Below are 20,989 nucleotides of genomic sequence, written 5' to 3'. Positions count from 1 at the left end.
GATATTAAGCTTAAATGGGCTAGTGACTGTGACAGCATGGAATTCAAATGAGGAGATGGACAGATGGGTCAGGGGAAAAATTGAGAATGTCCACTTGGGAGAGATGAGGATTCCTGTGCCACCACCCCGCTGACCAGATGCTCTCGGGGTATGCGAGAACACATGGTCAGACGAGGAGAGAGCAGTAGGAGTAGCAGTGTTTTCAGTGGTAATCCATGTTTCCGTCAGCGCCAAGAAGTCGAGGGACTGGAGGGTAGCATAGGCTGAGATGAGAGCACGGCAGTTCCAGAGGCTGCCTGAGACCTGGAACTCCACGTGGGTGGTGCGTGCAGGGACCACCAGGTTAGAGAGGCAGCAGCCACGCGGTGTGAGGCGTTTGTGTAGCCTGTGAGGAGAGGAGAGAACAGGGATAGGCAGAGGCATAGTTGACAGGCTGCAGCAGATGGCTACAATAATGCAGAGGAGATCGGAATGAAATGAACTAAACATCTGGGAAAGGAGAGAGCGGGGCCTCCCTCACCACAACTCCCAAATATAACTCTCCCAACTTCCACCTCAGAAACTATAATTGTTGTAAACTACAGCGGTTCAATGTTTTCTAGGAATAGACTAACTTAGTTTATTCAGCTAGCTAACTAGGTGCAGTATTATTCAGTGAAAATCGTCCGGGCACCTAGTCATAAGACGCCACAGCCAGCTAGCATGCCGGACTCCACAACAAACCACCAGTGTATCAACACGCAAGCAGATCGTTCGTGTCCGTGTCTAACGTTGTGGTTAGTCCCGACAGCTTGAGCGAGTCCGTCGTCAACTTATTCAGCCAGTTAGTTAGCTAGAATAGTTAGCAAACTAGCTAGCCATTGCTTTCAGACAAAGAAGAACCCCTCCTTTCACGGCACAAACACACAGAGAGAGCCAAACTAACGTTAACTAGTCACCCATGTCCCAAATTCCTTGAATGACTCGGGCTATCAATATGTAAAAAACAAAACACAAATGTAGGTTATGACTTACCCCTAGCACCTACTGTTAGCTAGCCAAGTGCAAAGCTAGCCACTGAATTGACTCAGCCAGTTCGCGTCTGTTCGCTCGGTCGTTCCAGCTATTGTTTACTAGTAGCTATCCAGGTAGCAACAAGCTAGCTAAATTTCAAGCACAGTAGCCACTTGCTACCTAACGTTAACGGTTCAGACAATGAGGTTAGAAAACAGCTGAATGGTAGGCAATTATTGTATGTAATTATTGTAGGCAGCCAGCTGGCGTAATTACAGGCACTCTCAGGCGTGAAACAACTATACCGTTGCTAATAGCTACTCGCCAGCTAGTCCAGGTGGTGGGTTAGCTAGCTAGCTTCGTGCTACACCGGGCACAGCCGAATACAATACTAACCTACAATAATTACATACAACAACCCACGATAACTACCTACAATACCTAACTACAATCTAAATACATAGTTTAAGCCTTACTCGACAAAGCCCAAGCTATGTATAAAGCTAAGCTTACCCGACGCCAAGCTTACCCGACGACCTCCTCCTCCACCTTCCTACCTTCCTACATTTGCAAACATTTCTAAAACCTGTTATTGCTTTGTCATTATGGGGTATTGTGTATAAATTGATGAGGGAAAAAAATAATGTAATCAATTTTAGAATACGGCTGTATGTATGCCACATGCGCCGAATACAACAGGTGTAGAGATTACAGTGAAATGCTTACAAGCCCTTAACCAAGAATGCATTTTTTTAAGACATTTTTTTAGTAGTATTAAATAAATAAAATAAAAGCAAATAACTAAAGAGCAGCAGTAAAATAAAATAACAGTAGGGAGGCTATGTACAGGGGGGACCGGTGCAGAGTCAATGTGCGGGGGCACCGGCTAGACGAGGTAATTGAGGTAATATGTACATGTGGGTAGAGTTAAAGTGACTATGCATAAATAATAGACAGAGTAGCAGCAGCGTAAAAGAGGGGGGTGGGGGGCCAGTGCAAATAGTCTGGGTAGCAATGATTAGCTGTTCAGGAGACTTATGGCTTGGGGGTGGAAGCTGTTGATAAGCCTTTCGGACCTAGACTTGGCGCTCCAGTACCGCTTGCCGTGCGGTAGCAGAGAGAACAGTCTATGACTAGGGTGGATGGAGTCTTTGACAATTTTGAGGGCCTTCCACTGACACCGCCTGGTATAGAGGTCCTGGATGGCAGGAAGCTTGGCCCCAGTGATGTACTGGGCCGTACGCACTACCCTCTGTAGTGCCTTGCGGTCGGAGGCCGAGCAGTTGCCATACCAGGCGGTGATGCAACCAGTCAGGATGCTCTCGATAGTGCAGCTGTATAACTTTTTGAGGATCTGAGGACCCATGCCAAATCTTTTCAGTCTCCTGAGGGGGAAAAGGCTTTGTCGTGCCCTCTTCATGACTGTCTTGGTGTGTTTGGACCATGATAGTTCGTTGGTGATGTGGACACCAAGGAACTTGAAGCTCTCAACCTGTTCCACTACAGCCCCGTCGATGAGAATGGGGGCGTGCTCGGTCCTCTTTTTTTCCTGTAGTCCACAATCATCTCCTTTGTCTTCATCCTGTTGAGGGAGAGGTTGTTGTTATCCTGGCGCCACACAGCCAGTTCTCGGACCTCCTCCCTATAGGCTGTCTCATCGTTGTCGGTGATCAGGCCTACTACTGTTGTGTCGTCAGCAAATTTAATGATGGTGTTGGTGTCGTGCCTGGTCATGCAGTCATGGGTGAGCAGGGAGTACAGGAGGGGACTGAGAAAGCAACCCTGAGGGGCCCCCGTGTTGAGGATCAGCGTGGCAGATGTGTTGTTACCTACCCTTACCACCTCGGGGCGGCCCGTCAGGAAGTCCAGGATCCAGTTGCAAAGGGTGGTGTTTAGTCCAAGGATCCTTAGCTTAGTAATGAGCTTTAAGGGCACTATGGTGTTGAACACTGAGTTGTAGTCAATGAACAGCATTCTCACGTAGGTGTTCCTCTTGCCCAGGTGGGAAAGTCAGTGTGGAGTGCAATAGAGATTGCATCATCTGTGGATCTGTTGGGGCAGTATGCAAATTGGAGTGGGTCTAGGTTTTCTGGGATAATGGTGTTGATGTGAACCATGACCAGCCTTTCAAAGCACTTCATGGCTACAGACATGAGTGCTACGAGTCGGTAGTCATTTAGGCAGGTTATCTTAGTGTCCTTGGGCACAGGGACTATGGTGGTCTGCTTGAAACATGTTGGTATTACAGACTCAGTCAGGGAAATGTTGAAAAAGTCAGTGAAGACACTTGCCAGTTTGTCAGCATATGCTCTGAGTACACGTCCTGGTAATCCGTCTGGCCCTGCGGCCTTGTGAATGTTGACCTGCTTAAAAGTCTTGCTCACATCGACTACGGAGAGCGTGATCACATAGTCATCCGGAAGAGCTGGTGCTCTCATGCATGCTTCAGTGTTGCTTGCCTAGAAAGCGAGCATAGAACTGATTTAGATCGTCTGGTAGGCTTGTGTCACTGGGCAGCTCGTGGCTTTGCTTTCTTTTGTAGTCTGTCATAGTTTTCAAGCCCTGCCACATCCGACGAGTGTCAGAGCTGGTGTAGTATGATTCAATCTTAGTCCGGTATTGACTCTTTGCCTGTTTGATGGTTCGTCGGAGGGCATAGCGGGATTTCTTATAAGCGTCCGGGTTAGAGTCCCGCTCCTTGAAAGCGGCAGCTCTACCCTTTACCTCAGTGCGGATGTTGCCTGTAATCCATGGCTTCTGGTTGGGGTATGTACGTACGGTCACTGTGGGGACGACGTCATCGATGCACTTATTGATGAAGCCAGTGACTGATGTGGTGTACTACTCAATGCTATCTGAAGAATCCCGGAACATATTCCAGTCTGTGCTAGCAAAACAGTCCTGTAGCTTAGCATCTGCATCATTTGACCACTTTTTTATTACTGGTGCTTCGTGCTTTAGTTTTTGCTTATAAGCAGGAATCAGGAAGATAGAGTTATGGTCAGATTTGCCAAATGGAGGGCAAGGGAGAGCTTTGTATGCGTCTCTGTGTGTGGAGTAAATGTGGTCTAGAGTTATTTTTCCTCTGGTTGCACATTTAACATTCTGGTAGAAATTAGGTAGAACGGATTAAAGTTTCCCTGCATTAAAGTCCCCGGCCACTAGGAGCAAAACCTCGAGACTTCCTTAGTATTAGATTTTGTGCACCAGCTGCTGTTTACAAATATACACAGACCGCCACCCCTTGTCTTACCGGAGTCAGCCGTTCTATCCTGCCGATGTAGCGTATATCCCGTAAGCTGTATGTTGTCCATGTCGTCGTTCAGCCACGACTCGGTGACACATAAGTTTTACAGTTTTTAATGTCCCGTTGGTAGGATAACTGTAATCTTAGGTCGTCCAATTTGTTCTCAAATGATTGAACAGTGGCTAATAGAATTGTTGGAAGAGGCAGTTTACTCGCTCGCCGTCGGATCCTTACAAGCCACCCCGACCTACGTCCACGATATCTCTGTCTCTTTCTCATGCTAATGATGGGGATTTGGGCCTTGTCGGGTGTCTGTATGATATCCTTCGCGTTCGGCTCGTTGAAGAAAAAATCTTCGTTCAATACGAGGTGAGTAATCGCTGTTATATCCAGAAGCTCTTTTTGGTCATAAGAGACAGTGGCAGAAACATTATGTACAGAATAAATTACAAATAACGCGAGAAAACACACATAATAGTACCATCTTCTCCGGCGCCACTGAGAAGATGTCTACCTGTACTGTCGTTTTGCCTCTTTGATTGCCTTATAGAGGTCGTAGCTCGTCTGTTTGTACACGTCCATGTTCCCAGTCACCTTGCCATGGTTAATTGCGGTGGAAAGCACTTTCAGTTTTGTGCGAATGCTGTCATCTATCCACGGTTTTGGGTTTGAATAAATTATAATCGTCACCGTGGGAACAACATCCTCAATGCACTTTCTGATGAACCCAGTCACCGAGTCAGTGTATACATCGATACTATTCTCAGAGGTGACACGGAACATTTCCCAGTCCGCGTGATCAAAACAATCTTGAAGAATAGATTCCAATTGGTCAGACCAACGTTGAACAGTCCTTACCACGGGAGCTTCCTGTTGAAGTTTCTGCCTATATGTGGGGAGGAGCAGAATGGAGGCGTGTTCTGATTTGCCAAAGGGAGGGCAGTGGAGGGCTTGCAGTGGTCCTGGAAGGGAGAGTAGCAATGATCCAGGGTCCATGTTGCGCGTGTAGTACAGGAGATGTGTTAATAACATTTCAGTAGCTTTTTCTTAAATCTTTATTAATGAACCATTTAGAACCCATAGCGGCCGTCAACAGCCATTCTTTAAATTACTATAGCAGCCGCGAACAGCCTTGTTTTCCTAACAATAATATCTTAGTAAATATTGTTAACAAAGACCAGTTGTATTATTCGTGTGGCTGTTGTCATCAACCAGAAACATGAGACAGGGTATGCTGTCATATTACTTAATTACAATTACAGGTTTTTTTTTACTTAATTACTCAAAATGACGGCGCCGAAGCGACCACAACTTTTCATTGTGCAATCTATGTTGGTTGGTGATACGGATTCGGAAACTTCCTTCCACTTTGAAATCGATGATGATGTAGAGGTGATTGAAATAATTAAACAGCAGATATATGTTTGGTGTTGTCGATATTTGATGCTGTGAAACTTGGGGAACAGCTCTCAGTTTAGCAAGTCCTGTCATATAATAATTTTTTATTTATTTTTTTGCGTATGGGTGGTCCCGGGGATCGAACCCACTACCTTGGCGTTACAAGCGCCGTGCTCTACCAGCTGAGCTACAGCGGATCACCTGTCATGATCACTAGGTTGATAAAGGCGAGCACATCAGCGGTGGAGCATTGTTTAGCTGTAGGCTCTATAAAGTCAGCTAACTAGTTGATTGTTTTGTCTTGTTTCTACCAAAGTAATTTATATGGAAACCACCCAAGCTAACTAGCTAGCTAACTGTCAGATTCGTCTGTCTGGCTAGCTAGAAAGGTTGTGTGGTGGTAAATGTGTGCTGCGCTCACGAAGCGTGAAGCTGTCACCTTCACTGCCTAACGTTGCCATACAGACAGCCAGCTAACTATCCACGAAATAGAGTGTTTATCTGTTGGACTTAGGTTATGGTTTGGCATGTTTGCTAGTTACAGATATTCATATTGTTTCGTTTTCCTATTATTTGACAGCTTGCTTAGCTGTCATGTTATGGTAGAAGCTTGCGCAGTGGCTCTCAAATTATATTGAGTTGCAGTGATATTTGTTTAAATAGCCAGCTAACACGTTGATTGTTTTCTCCTGTTTCTACCGGTAACTAATCAGCTAACATTAGCAGGGAGCATTCAAACTTTACACAAGGAGGGTTTAGTATTTTTTTATTTAGTCCACGGGAGGGTCATTTAATTTGTAACCGATTAAATGTCATATTGCTCAGGGTTTGAGAATTAGTTGCTTATCAATCAAATCAAAATCAAATGTATTGGTCACATACACATGGTTAGCAGATGTTATTGCGAGTGTAGCGAAATGCTTGTGCTTCTAGTTCCGACAGTGCAGCAGTATCTAGCAAGTAATATCTAACAGTTCCACAACAAATACATAATACACACAAATCTAAGTAAAGGAATGGAATAAGAATATACAGTTGAAGTCGGAAGTTTACATACACCTTAGCCAAATACATTTAAACTCAGTTTTTCACAATTCCTGACATTTAATCCTAGTAAACATTCCCTGTCTTAGGTCAGTTAGGATCACCACTTTATTTTAAGAATGTGAAATGTCAGAATAATAGTAGAGAGAATGATTTATTTCAGCTTTTATTTATTTCATCACATTCCCAGTGGGTCAGAAGTTTGCATACATTCAATTAGTATTTGGTAGCATTGCCTTTAAATTGTTTAACTTGGGTCAAAGGTTTCGAGTAGCCTTCCACAAGCTTCCCACAATAAGTTGGGTGAATTTTGGCCAATTCTTCCTGACAGAGCTGGTGTAACTGAGTCAGGTTTGTAGGCATCCTTGCTCGCACACGCTTTTTCAGTTCTGCCCACAAATCTTCAATAGGATTGAGGTCAGGGCTTTGTGATGGCCACTCCAATACCTTGACTTTGTTGTCCTTAAGCCATTTTGCCACACCTTTGGAAGTATGCTTGGGGTCATTGTCCATTTGGAAGACCCATTTGCGACCAAGCTTTAACTTCCTGACTGATGTCTTGAGATGTTGCTTCAATATATCCACATCATTTTCCTTCCTCATGATTCCATCCATTTTGTGAAGTGCACCAGTCCCTCCTGCAGCAAAGCACCCCCACAGCATGATGCTGCCACCCCCGTGCTTCACGGTTGGGATGGTGTTCTTTGGCTTGCAAGCCCCCATTTTTTTCCTCCAAACATAACGATGGTCATTATGGCCAAACAGTTCAATTTTTGTTTCATCAGACCAGAGGACATTTCTCCAAAAAGTACGATCTTTGTCCCCGTGTGCAGTTGCAAACCGTAGTCTGGCTTTTTTATGGCGTTTTTGGAGCAGTGGCTTCTTCCTTGCTGAGTGGCCTTTCAGGTTATGTCGATATAGGACTTGTTTTACTGTGGATATAGATACTTTTATACCTGTTTCCTCCAGCAACTTCACAAGGTCCTTTGCAGTTGTTCTGGGATTGATTTGCACTTTTCGCACCAAAGTACGTTCATCTCTAGGAGACAGAACACATCTCCTTCCTGAGTGGTATGACGGCTGCGTGGTCCCATGTTGTTTATACTTGCGTACTATTGTATGTACAGATGAACGTGGTACCTTCAGGCGTTTGGAAATTGCTCCCAAGGATGAACCAGACTTGTGGAGGTCTACAATTTTTCTTCTGAGGTCTTGGCTGATTTCTTTTGATTTTCCCATGATGTCAAGCAAAGAGGCACTGAGTTTGAAGGTAGGCCTTGATATACATCCACAGGTACACCTCCAATTGACTCAAATTATGTCAAATTATATCAGAAGCTTCTAAAGCCATGACATCATTTTCTGGAATTTTCCAAGCTGTTTAAAGGCACAGTCAGCTTAGTGTATGTAAACTTCTGATCCACTGGAATTGTGATACAGTGAATTATATGTGAAATAATCTGTCTGTAAACAATTGTTGGAAACATTACTTGTGTCATGCACAAAGTAGATGTCCTAACCGACTTGCCAAAACTATAGTTTGTTAACAAGACATTTGTGGAGTGGTTGAAAAACGAGTTTTAATTACTCTAACCTAAGTGTATGTAAACTTCTGACTTCAACTGTATAAATATATGGATGAGCAATGTCATTGTCAGAGCGGCGTAGGCTAAGATGCAATAGATAGTATAGAATACAGTATATACATATGAGATAGGTAATGCAAGAAATGCAAATGTTATTGAAGTGGCATTATTAAAGTGACTAGTGTTCCATTTATTAAAGTGGCCAGTGATTTTCAAGTCTGTATGTAGGCAGCAACCGCTCTGTGCTAGTGATGGCTGTTTAACAGTCTGATGGACTTGAGATAGAAGCTGTTTTTCAGTCTCTCGGTCCCAGCTTTGATGCACCTTTACTGACGTCGCCTTCTGGGTGATAGCGGGTTGAACAGGCAGTGGCTCGGGTGGTAGTTGTCCTTGATTATCTTTTTGGCCTTCCTGTGACATTGGGTACTGTAGCTGTCCTGGAGGGCAGGTAGTTTGCCCCCGGTGATGCGTTGTGCAGACCGCACCACCCTCTGGAGAGCCCTGCGGATGTGGGCGGTGCAGTTGCCGTACCAGGCAGAGATACAGCCCAACAGAATGCTCTCAATTGTGCATCTGTAAAGGTTTGTGAGGGTTTTAGGTGACAGGCCAAATTTCTTCAGCCTCCTGAGGTTGAAGAGATGCTGTTGCGCCTTCTTCACCACATTGTCTGTGTGGGTGGACCATTTCAGTTTGTCAGTGATATGTACGCCGAGGAACTTATTGTAGTATCCAGATGTGTGCCCGTTGATTCCCCTCATCTCTAATTCTCTGCTGGGCATGCAATATCAAGTGTGCCTAGTGTGGTCTCAATAAAATTATGCATAGCCTATAGTATAGGCTATAGGCCGAGGCTATACAAAGAGCATGCTCGGAGAAGCACATTTCTAAGAAAATGTACTACCTTCCCAAGTTTTTGCGCTGCTGGGATGGTGTGTATAAAACTAGGCTATACAACATTACACACTTCAATGGATAGGCATTCCCATTCATGAGCTCCGGCCTGCCCTGCTCTTGCTGATGTAAGCCATTTTGCGCTGTGTACGGTGGCACTTTAGGAGGCAAGTCAAAGGCTTCTTCCCCCAAATATGTTTTTATTTGTAAAAAAAAATACAAAAAATCTGTGAGTACGGACTAGGTCTACTGATGTCCTGTTTAGTCTGAGAGGGAGAGCGCAAAGATGGGAAGGAGGACCGGAGGTAAGCTTGCTACCGCTATTATTGATTTAATAAAAACAATATGTTTCTTTGCCCATAATGACGCTTTCAGAGTTATTGTCCTCACAATAAGCCATATTGGTGTAATTTACAACACTTACATTACTATGAAGCGACAGACGCTGAGCGCATGGGTGCTGAAAGTAGGCTATTTCGAGAAGGCCTAATTCCTTTAAACAGTCTTCATTTTGTGCTGGTCTTTGTGCTGGATCCTATTTGTTCCTATTCAAGAAATAAGAGGTAGGCCTATTTCACACCCTGGCTCTGGGACTCTATATGTTGAGCCAGGGTGTGTTCATTCTATGTGTTCTGTTTCTATGTTGGGAGTTCTAGTTTGTTTATTTCTATGTTGGCCTGAGTGACTCCCAATCAGAGGCAACGAGTGTCAGCTTGGCTGGTTGTCTCTGATTGGGAGCCATATTTAAACTGTCGGTTTTCCCTTAGTGTTTGTGGGATCTTGTTCCAGTTGGTTGGGTTTAGACTTAGGACGTCACGGTATCGTTTGTTGTTTTGTTATTCGTGTGTGCACTTTAATTAAATAAAGTATGTTCGCTCAACACGCTGCGCCTTGGTCTACTCGATACGACGATCGTGACAGCCTACCTGTTTGACAGATTAAATTATAGTCTACTATCAATAGATTTTGTCAGCCAATTCCTTCAGTCAGCATACATTCCTTAAATATGTCAGTGTCAGTGTCAATATGTCAGTGAAGAGCTTGGTGTGTTAAGTTAAACCAGAGCTTGTATTGAGGGGGTATGTGAGGGTATTGTGGCTTTTGTTAAAGAAAATGGCTAAAAGCATAGGCCTACCCCTTGTTAGCTTAAAAATTGATCTGATTAAATAAAGCGATCTTTAGGTCTTTCATCCAAATTTTGCAACACAACTTCCCCAAACAATTTCACCCTTGGTAAACCCTCTCTGTGGATGAGGCAATGATCAAATTTGACGGTAGACAAAAGAGATGTGTTTTTTCTGCCCACGAACAGCTCAGGGAAGGAGTTGTTACTCATAATTTGAAAGCAGGCCACTCCCTGGTGAAGTTTGAAGGGCGCAAAAGAGGGTGTGTGGTGTGCATCCAGAGTGGAAACAGGGCAAAGAGTGGGAGATATGTAGAAACCACCTTTGGGTGCTCTACGTATTCTGTGCCACTTTGTAGGATGGGGCCATGCTTCCAGAAGTTCCATGACATGTTGTAGGCTAAATGCAAACACTTACAGTGGGGAGAACAAGTATTTGATACACTGCCGATTTTGCAGGTTTTCCTACTTACAAAGCATGTAGAGGTCTGTAATTCTTATCATAGGTACACTTCAACTGTGAGAGACGGAATCTAAAACAAAAATCCAGAAAATCACATTGTATGATTTGTAAGTAATTAATTTGCATTTTATTGCATGACATAAGTATTTGATCACCTACCAGCCAATAAGAATTCCAGCTCTCACAGACCTGTTAGTTTTTCTTTAAGAAGCCCTCCTGTTCTCCACTCATTACCTGTATTAACTACACCTGTTTGAACTCGTTACCTGTATAAAAGACACCTGTCCACACACTCAATCAAACAGACTCCAACCTTTCCACAATGGCCAAGACCAGAGAGCTGTGTAAGGACATCAGGGATATAATTGTAGACCTGCACAAGGCTGGGATGGGCTACAGGACAATAGGCAAGCAGCTTGGTGAGAAGGTAACAACTGTTGGCGCAATTATTAGAAAATGGAAGAAGTTCAAGATGACGGTCAATCACCCTTGGTCTGGGGCTCCATGCAAGATCTCACCTCGTGGGGCATCAATGATCATGAGGAAGGTGAGGGATCAGCCCAGAACTACACAGCAGGACCTGGTCAATGACCTGAAGAGAGCTGGGACCACAGTCTCAAAGAAAACCATTAGTAACACACTACGCCGTCATGGATTAAAATCCTGCAGCGCACGCAAGGTCCCCCTGCTCAAGCCAGCGCATGTCCTGGCCCATCTGAAGTTTGCCAATGACCATCTGGATGATCCAGAGGAGGAATGGGAGAAGGTCATGTGGTCTGATGTGACAAAAATAGAGCTTTTTGGTCTGAACTCCACTCGCCGTGTTTGGAGGAAGAAGAAGGATGAGTACAACCCCAAGAACACCATCCCAACCGTGAAGCATGGAGGTGGAAACATCATTCTTTGGGGATGATTTTCTGCAAAGGGGACAGGACGACTGCACCGTATTGAGGGGAGGATGGATGGAGCCATGTATCGCGAGATCTTGGCCAACAACCTCCTTCCCTCAGTAAGAGCATTGAAGATGGGTCGTGGCTGGGTCTTCCAGCATGACAACAACCCGAAACACACAGCCAGGGCAACTAAGGAGTGGCTCCGTAAGAAGCATCTCAAGGTCCTGGAGTGGCCTAGCCAGTCTCCAGACCTGAACCCAATAAAACATCTTTGGAGGGAGCTGAAAGTCCGTATTGCCCAGCGACAGCCCCGAAACCTGAAGGATCTGGAGAAGGTCTGTATGGAGGAGTGGGCCAAAATCCCTGCTGCAGTGTGTGCAAACCTGGTCAAGACCTACAGGAAACGTATGATCTCTGTAATTGCAAACAAAGGTTTATGTACCAAATATTAAGTTCTGCTTTTCTGAAATACTTTGCAATAAAATGCAAATTAATTACTTAAAAATCGTATAATGAGATTTTCTGGATTTTTGTTTTAGATTCCGTCTCTCACAGTGGAAGTGTACCTATGATAAAAATGACAGACCCCTACATGCTTTGTAAGTAGGAAAACCTGCAAAATCGGCAGTGTATCAAATACTTGTTCTCCCCACTGTAAGTGACAGTGTGAAATATGAATTTGTCCTACACATTTTATAGGGAAATTGTGTACTTAAAAAATGATCTCTTAACAGTTGTTGTGTTTTGTATCTTATCTCTGTATCTGTCGTTATCTAATACTTGGTATAGTTGGAGTTTTGCTCTGAATATTTCTCTATCTAATACTTGTCATTTACTGAATTGTTGTCAAAGTTGGTTACTATTTCTACAATTTTTCAGGCCTAGTCTGTACTAAATCTTATTGAGAGAGGTTATCTACATTTTAAAATAGTCTCTGAATAGATTGCATTATTTTATTGTTAAAGAAGTAAGAATCTTTGTCAATCCAAGAGCCTACTTTGTGTGGGTTTTGAAATACTCTCTGAATATTGTTCTCTGGTCACATGTTGGATTATTTTTGTAATTTTTTTGTAATTAATATTTCTAAGTATAATACACTATACTTGGTACATTTTGAGTGAGTAATTTAGTAAAATGTACTACAATTGAAATACTATAAGGTTTTTCTTGTGTTGAGTGTTAATTGTTTTTCGATAGTGAGTGTCTACACAATTGAAGACACAATTAGTGTTATTCCTATTGTGCTTATTAAAACCAAGTTAGCTTGTAATTGTCTTTTTTTTTTTTTTTTTTTACCTATTTCTGTTTGAAATGTGTGAGAAAATTAGCTTTATCTTGAAAATTCTCAGAACTCTAAAGCAGCATTGTAAAATTCTATTGAGGTCTAAAGGGTTAAAAATCCCAACCTACTGTAAATGCGGCCTCAGGATATACGGTTTCCAGTTTGCACATACAGTACCAGTCAAACGTTTGGACCCACCTGCTCATTCAAGGGTTTTCTTTATTTTTACTATTTTATACATTGTAGAATAATAGTGAAGACATCAAAACTATGAAATAACACATATGGAATCATGTAGTAACATAAAAGGTGTTAGACAAATCACAATATATTTTATATTTGAGATTCTTCAAAGTAGCTACCCTTTGCCTTGATGGCATCTTTGAACACTCTTGGCATTCACTCAACCAGCTTCATGAGGTAGTCACCTAGAATACATTTCAATTAAAAGGTGTGCCTTGTTAAATGTTAATTTGTGAAATGTATTTCCTTCTCAACTGAGCCAATCAGTTGTATTGTGACAAGTTAGGGGTGGTATACAGAAGACATCCCTATTTGGTAAAAGACCAAGTCCATATTATGGCAAGAACAGCTCAAATAAGCAAAGAGAAATGACAGTCCATCATTACTTTAAGACATGAAGGTCAGTCAATTCGGAAAATGTCAAGAACTTTGAAAGTTTCTTCAAGTGCACTCGCAAAAACCATCAAGCGCTATGATGAAACTGGCTCTCAGGAGGACCACCACAGGAAAGGAAGACCCAGAGTTACCTCTGTTGCAGAGGATAAGTTAATTAGAGTTACCAGCCTCAGAAATTGCAGCCCAAATGCTTCACAGAGTTCAAGTAACAGACACATCTCAACATCAACTGTTCAGAGGAGACTGCATGAATCAGGCCTTCATGGTCGAATTGCTGCAAGGAAACCACTACTAAAGGACACCATTAAAAGAAGAGACTTGCTTGGGCCAAGAAACATGAGTAATGGACATTCGAGCGGTGGAAATCTGTCCTTTGGTCTGATGAGTCCAAATTTGAGATTTTTGGTTCCAACCGCTGTGTATTTGTGAGACGCAGAGTAGGTGAACAGATGATCTCCGCATGTGTGGTTCCCACCGTGAAGCATGGAGGAGGAGGTGTGATGGTGTGGGGGTGCTTTTCTGGTGACACTGTCTGTGATGTATTTAGAATTCAAGGCGCACTTAACCAGCTTGGCTACCACAGCATTCTGCAGCGATACGCCATCCCATCTGGTTTGCGCTTAGTGGGACTATCATTTGTTTTTCAACTGGACAAAGACCAAAAACACACCTCCAGGCTGTGTAAGGACTATTTCACCAAGAAGGAGAGTGATGGAGTGCTGCATCAGATGACCTGGCCTCCACAATCACCCGACCTCAACGCAATTGAGATTGTTTGAGATGAGTTGGACCGCAGAGTGAAGGAAAAGCAGCCAACAAGTGCTCAGCATATGTGGGATCTCCTTCAAGACTGTTGGAAAAGCATTCCTCATGAAGCTGGTTAAGAGAATGCCAAGAGTGTGCAAAGCTGTCATCAAGGCAAAGGGTGGCTATTTGAAGAATCTCAAATATAAAATATATTTTGATTTGTTTAACACTGTTTTGGTTACTACATGATTCCATATGTGTTATTTTATAGTTTTGTTGTCTTCACTATTATTCTACAATGTAGAAAATAGTAAAAATAAAGAAAAGCCCTTGAATGAGTAGGTGTGTCCAAACTTTTGACTGGTACTGTAGGTCAGTGTGGTTCCTTGAGAGCCGTCGCAGTGTAGTCTGGGGGGGGGGATTATACACGGCAGTGAAGATGAACGAATAAAATAATCTAGGTAGGTAATGCATTCGGCATTTGATGGTTAGGTATTCCAGATCCGGAGAACAAAAGGACTTGAGTTCCTGTGCGTTACCACAATCACACCATGAGTTGTTAATCATGAAACAAAACCCTCAGCCTTTCTTTTTCCTGGAGAGTTCTTTGTTCGTGTCCATGCGATGGATGGAGAACCCTGCTGGCTGAATGGACAGGAACAATACACTGAGTGTACAAAACATTAGTAACACCTGGTCTTTCCAATCCAGGTGAAAGCTATTATCCCTTATTGATGTTACTTGTTAAATCCACTTCAATCAGTGTAGATGAAGGGGAGGAGACAGGTTAAATAAGGATTTTTAGGCCTTGAGACAATTGAGACATGGATTTTTATGTGTGCCGTTCAGAAGGTGAATGGGCAAACCATAAGATTTAAGTGCCTTTGCATGGGGTATGGTAGTAGGTGCCAGGCGCACCGGTTTAAGTGTGTCAAGAACTGTCACACTGCTGGGTCTTTCATGCTCAACAGTTTCCCATGTGTATCAAGAATGGTCCACCACCCAAAGGACATCTAGCCAGTTTGACACAACTGTGGGAAGCATTGGAGTCCACATGGGCCAGCATCCCTGTGGAACGCTTTCGACACCTTGTAGAGTCCATGCCTCAACAAATGTAGGCTGTTCTGAGGGCAAAAGGAGGTAGAACTCAATATTAGGAAGGAGTGTATATCCGAAGAGAGCCATGATTCCGTAGAATAGTGTATGTTACAGTCCCTTCTCCCTGGAAGGAGATCCTCGCCCTGAGCTCGTCTACTTTATTGTCCAGGGACTGAACATTAGCGAGTAATATACTCGGAAGTGGTGAATGGTATGCACGCCGCCTGAGTCTGAATAGGTCCCCACTCTTTCTACCTCCTCTCCGAAGTTGCTGTTTTAGTGCAGCCCCAGGGATGAATGGAGCTGCACAAAGGATCCAGGTCAGGGAAGTCTAATTTCTGCTCGGAATTCTGGTGAGTGACCGCCGATCTAATATCCCAAAGTTATTTCCGGCTGTAGGTATTAACACAAGAAACGTTCTGAGCAAATAATGTAAGAAATAACACTGAAAAAAAAAACATCCTGCAAAGTTAGGAGCTAGAAACAGGGCGACTGTGTCTGTCGGCACCATCTTGTTTAAAGTATATATTAGGGAATTGGCTTAATGCGGACGTGGTGTTTGTGTGTGTGTGTGTGTGTGTGTGTTTGTGTGTGTGTGTGTGTGTGTGTGTGTGTGTGTGTGTGTGTGTGTGTGTGTGTGTGTGTGTGTGTGTGTGTGTGTGTGTGTGTGTGTGTGTGTGTGTGTGTGTGTGCGTGTGTTTGTGCGTGCTTGCATTGTGTTTTTGTGTTGAAGTGTCTGCACCAGTATGTGTCTCCATACTTCTTGAATTAATTAAGCATGAATAAGAGATAATTCAAACTGCACAGATATTGTTAAATGGCGCATGTGCTATGGATACAAATAACACTGGAGATTACATAATCCAGAGACGGTGTATGTGTGAAGCAGTGAAGGAGTGAATGGATGGGGGTAGCCTACTGTATGATAGTGTCTACAAGGAAAAGGACACTTTCAGAAATAAGTCAGAGATGCTGCCATTAAACCTCAGTCAAAACAACACGCATTCAGTATCTAATTATCCATGTCAAATTAAACATCAAATCATGAGTAGCCAAGAGGGACATGCCATTATTTTGAATGCCGAGGTGAACATCTTAATTCACCACACAACAATACCCTCGATTTTTAGGCTACGCTTCAATGCCTTGCTCTCCAAGTAATTGCGCTCGCACTCTTATTCTGACAGTCAGGGGGATAATTTTTCCTGTTCAGACATCAATGGCTGCTTAGCGTGTTTGATGTTTGTTGACAAGGCCTGCATTCACTGGGCTGTTTAATAAGTGGTTGGATAAATAGATGGGTGATCAACTGCCACATCTGAAGAGAAAGCATTCTGCTGGTTTCTGATAAAATGGTGTCAATTTTCTACATTGAGAATTCAGTTAATTAATCTTTGTTAAAGAGCATGAAGCATACAGTGCCTTCAGAAAGTATTCAGAGCTCTTGCCTTTTTCCACATTTTGTTGTGTTCCAGCCTGAATATAAAATAGAGTAAATTGAGATTTTGTGTCACTGGCCTACACACAATACCCCATACAGTCAAAATGGTATTATGTTTTTTTAATTTTTTAATTTTTTATTAACAAAAAATGAAAAGCTGAAATGTATTGAGTCAATAAGTATTCAACCCCTTTGTTATAGCAAGCCTAAATAAGTTCAGGAGTAAAGATGTGCTAAACAAGTCACACTATAAGTTGTGTTGTGGAAAATAATCACTATACTTTATTAAAAATCAAAGTTCTTTCAGAGTTTTTGTAGAATCAAGAATGACTTTATTACAATTTCAACAAAGCCAGGCTAATCTGCAGATTAGGCCTCCTTTCTCTCTCTCTTCCCTAGCTGTATAGTCTCCTTCACACACACCCTAGCTTAAAATCCCCCCCTCTTCAGTTTCCCGCTCTTTATCGCTCCGCCCACTTCCTTTGTCTATGATGGCGGCTAAATTCGACTTTCATTCAGTTCAGAATCAATAGTAATACAATCAATCAATCCCTTATCTTGCAAAAACACTCTCCCGGGCTTGACCTGAAGACTGATTGTTGAACATGACAGGTCCATACTTAAATCTTTCAAACATACACAAACCCAACCCCATCATGCTTTAATCAATCAAGAAGATAGCCAGGAGAGACAAAGGTTTAGCCTGAACTTTGCTCAATCCTGGCCGCTTTTTCCACTTTGTTTGAGGAGAGAGGCAAAAGGCCACAATCTGATTTCAGTCTCTCGTAAAGTAGAACAGCCATGGATTTAAGTAAGAGCGAGCAATTCGACCCTAGGTCAGATTCCCACTTTACCCACACACACACACAGTGAAATGACCCAATTGAGTTCCTGGCCCAGCAACAAATAATTCTAACTCTATGTTCGTGATTACCCCAGTTTTATCTCATAGTTAACTAAAAAATATCCATCAGTTGCAAGGACTCATTCCATTATTGTTTAATGACTACCTCATCTCTGTACCCCACACATACAATTATCTGTAAGGTCCCTTAGTCGAGCAGTGAATTTTAAACACATATTCAATCACATAGACCAGGGAGGTTTTTCAATGTCTCGCAAAGAAGGGCACCTATTGATATATGGGTAAAATTAAAAAAGCAGATATTGAATATTCTTTTGAGCATGGTGAAGTTATTAATTACACTTTGGATGGTGTATCAATACACCCAGTCACTACAAATATACAGGTGTCCTTCCTAACTCAGTTGCTGGAGAGGAAGGACACCGCTCAGGGATTTCACCATCAGGCCAATGGTGACTTTAAAACAGTTGCCTTTCAGTCACGGTCCCAACGCTCTTAACCGCTATGCTACAACACCCATTCCCACATTTATGATTGTCAATGGAAGAGGCAAGTGCAGAATCTTCAATTCTTGCAGTTCAACCTCCAGTTACTGCTGGTGGTTTGAACACTGTGCTTGACAATGCCTGCCAAATGGTATATAATGGCAAATGATCAAATACATAAAACAATGTTAAACATAAAGACATTTCAGAAAAAGGGATCTAATTCTGCACTTGACAGGATTCAAAACATCATAATGGTGTTTAGAAGACTTAGAGAGCGGAAAACGACACCAAAAGAGAAGGTATCTAATTATGTACTAAACAAGACTCGAAACACCAAAATAGTGTTTTCAATCTTGTACCTGGCAGGGTGTTGCACAATACTTGATTTAGTGGTGTTACAACACACCATGTAACATTTCAAAACATCTCAGGATAATGTGTTTCAATACTCCACCAAAGTTACGGTTTCGTCTCCTTCAAATTTGTGGCAGCTCAGTTGCCACTAGTTTTGGTGTTACAAAGCACTTAATTTTAACAGTGTACTATATATACCTTAATTCATATAATCTATTCACCCCACATTTCTCATTTCCAAAATTACTGGCGGCCAAGAAATAGATTGGCAATATGTTAGAATATAGCAGAAATTAAGGCTGACTTTATATTTATGTTAATGTTCCTAAGGCTTAATGAAGCAACATAGGCTTAGATAATATGTAACAAAATAAATTATACAGATCAACTTAATTGATGGTAATCTGAAAAACAAAACAAATAGGCACAGGCATATTTTAAATAATAGGCTATATATTTAAATATTTTAACTAAAGTCAAAACAAGTATTTATGTTGGTAAAATCATAGCCAAAATAGGATTTGTAATATTCTAGGCAATATAAATGAAAAAATAAACATGAGCATTATTTTAAAGTAGAGTTGAGTGACAAAAACACTGGGCATGTTCATCAATGCAAATGAAGCTTTAGGCTAGTTGCGAATTTCGAATCGAAAACCCATCATTAGCCTACATGATGCCATATCTTACCTTCCGAGCGCTATGAAACCCGTGCTCCGTTGCAAGTTGGTGCGCTTCATCTTGTGCGCCTTCATGCAACTGAACCAAGAGATGATTTGTAAAGATCCCTTCCTCTGTGGCTTGTGTCGCAAGAACCAGTGCTTTTAGTAATATCAATACAACTGCTGTCCCATATCTGAATGATCCAATCATCATTTCTGGCTTGTATCAAGGTACCTGTCGGAGTGAATTATGCGGGCAGGATAGTCCTCTGAAGAGATATTTGAATCAGACCTTTTGTGAATACATCTCCTCGGCAGTGGAGGACTAGTGGAAGTTGGACCGTCCTTCAGGTTTTAGCGTCTCTTTGCCGTGGGCGATGCTACGAGACGATTCGATGGATGGTTGTGTTTGGGACCAAACCTGCATCCTCAGCTCTCTCTCCTCCTTCATCTATCATTTATCAGCCCCTCTATTCGGGTCCTCTATGCGTGACGTCCCACCAATCGGCACCGGCTGGTGTCTGTCTCTTCTCTCTCTCTGCTCTGGTGCGTTTTGGAAGAAAGGAATGCTCGCGCTATCGAGCGCACGAGGACACTTTTAGGACCCTGGAGAATTCCTTCTCTGGTCAGAAATTGTGCTAAGCACACTGGCGCGGCAGACAAGGCCCTGAATAGAAACATCTACAGCAGCTAGGCCTATATTGTGCTCCTCAAATAACTCTGTGTATGATTCCTTGTGTTATTAGACCTCTTGGTGTGCAGAAAAATATCTGGGGGGGAGGGGCTCCCAGATACAGACAGATGCTTTTTTCCTTTTCAGACAGATGCTTTTTTCCTTTTTCTCTGCTTGCTGTGTGATGGGTCTGAGGCTATGTCTTCTTCTGTATGAAATGAACCAGAAAAGGCCCTTCAGGTCTCTAATGGGGGCATTGATTGGAGGTCTGGACCCAAAGCAAACCAGGGTACAGGTCTTTGAGTCCACAACACAATACCATGTAGTATAAAAACTAGGTTGTTTTCATTACATGTTCTTGCAAGGACACTTGTCATTGACTGTGTCTGGCACCATTGTGATCTACCCATCGATAGAGCAGATCTTTGCAGGTCCCTGACTCTTTATAGCCATGGGAGATCAGACAATGGTGCTCCTTTGGTCTTGCACTGGAATCAACAGGAGAATGGAGACGATGTGAGGAGCTTCAAAACAACAGTCAAAGCAATCTAATCTTTTCACTATATCTTGAATATTATTCCAGAGCTGTGTTGTACATCTATTACATCCCACTCTGCTTTATAATAGGCCACATCTCACATTGTGACTTCCCCTGGAAAAGTCGATTTTCTCAAAGAGAGAGCATTATCTGCTGAGTATGTTTCGGGATATTTAGAGTTGAGTGAATGCTGAACAGCAATTTATTTGATGATTACTTCTCTCATTAGAATTTGCAGACACAATCTTATTCGCAGTGCTAACTGTGCCGCTAGAGATCCTGGTTCGAATCCAGGCTCTGTCGCAGCCGGCCGCGAACGGGAGACTCATGGGCGGCGCACAATTGGCCCAGCGTCGTCCAGGGTAGGGGAGGGAATGGCTGGCAGGGATGTAGCTCAGTTGATAGAGCATGGCGTTTGCAACGCCAGGGTTGTGGGTTTGATTCCCACGGGGGGCCATTATAAAAAAAAAATGTATTCACTAACTGTAAGTCGCTCTGGATAAGAGCGTCTGCTAAATGACTAAAATGTAAATGTAAATGTTAAATAAGGACAAGCCAAAATGT

At 42.7% G+C, this 20,989-nt stretch overlaps 1 protein-coding gene across 1 annotated transcript in view; it reads right to left on the bottom strand.

Moving 5' to 3' along the window:
- The window catches only part of LOC121570819 (neuroendocrine convertase 2-like), a 112,782-nt gene extending 92,853 nt beyond the window's left edge, over nucleotides 1-19,929 (bottom strand). Inside the window, exon 1 of the mRNA XM_041882208.1 lies at nucleotides 19,243-19,929. Within this exon, the coding sequence (XP_041738142.1) occupies nucleotides 19,243-19,428 (186 nt within the window). The 5' untranslated portion in view covers nucleotides 19,429-19,929. The remainder of the gene's footprint in view (nucleotides 1-19,242) is intronic.
- Between the last annotated feature and the right edge of the window lie 1,060 nt (nucleotides 19,930-20,989).

Source organism: Coregonus clupeaformis, chromosome 1 (genome assembly GCF_020615455.1).
Source record: "Coregonus clupeaformis isolate EN_2021a chromosome 1, ASM2061545v1, whole genome shotgun sequence".
NCBI classification, from domain to species: domain Eukaryota; kingdom Metazoa; phylum Chordata; class Actinopteri; order Salmoniformes; family Salmonidae; genus Coregonus; species Coregonus clupeaformis.
This window is presented reverse-complemented; position numbering and strand designations above follow the sequence as displayed.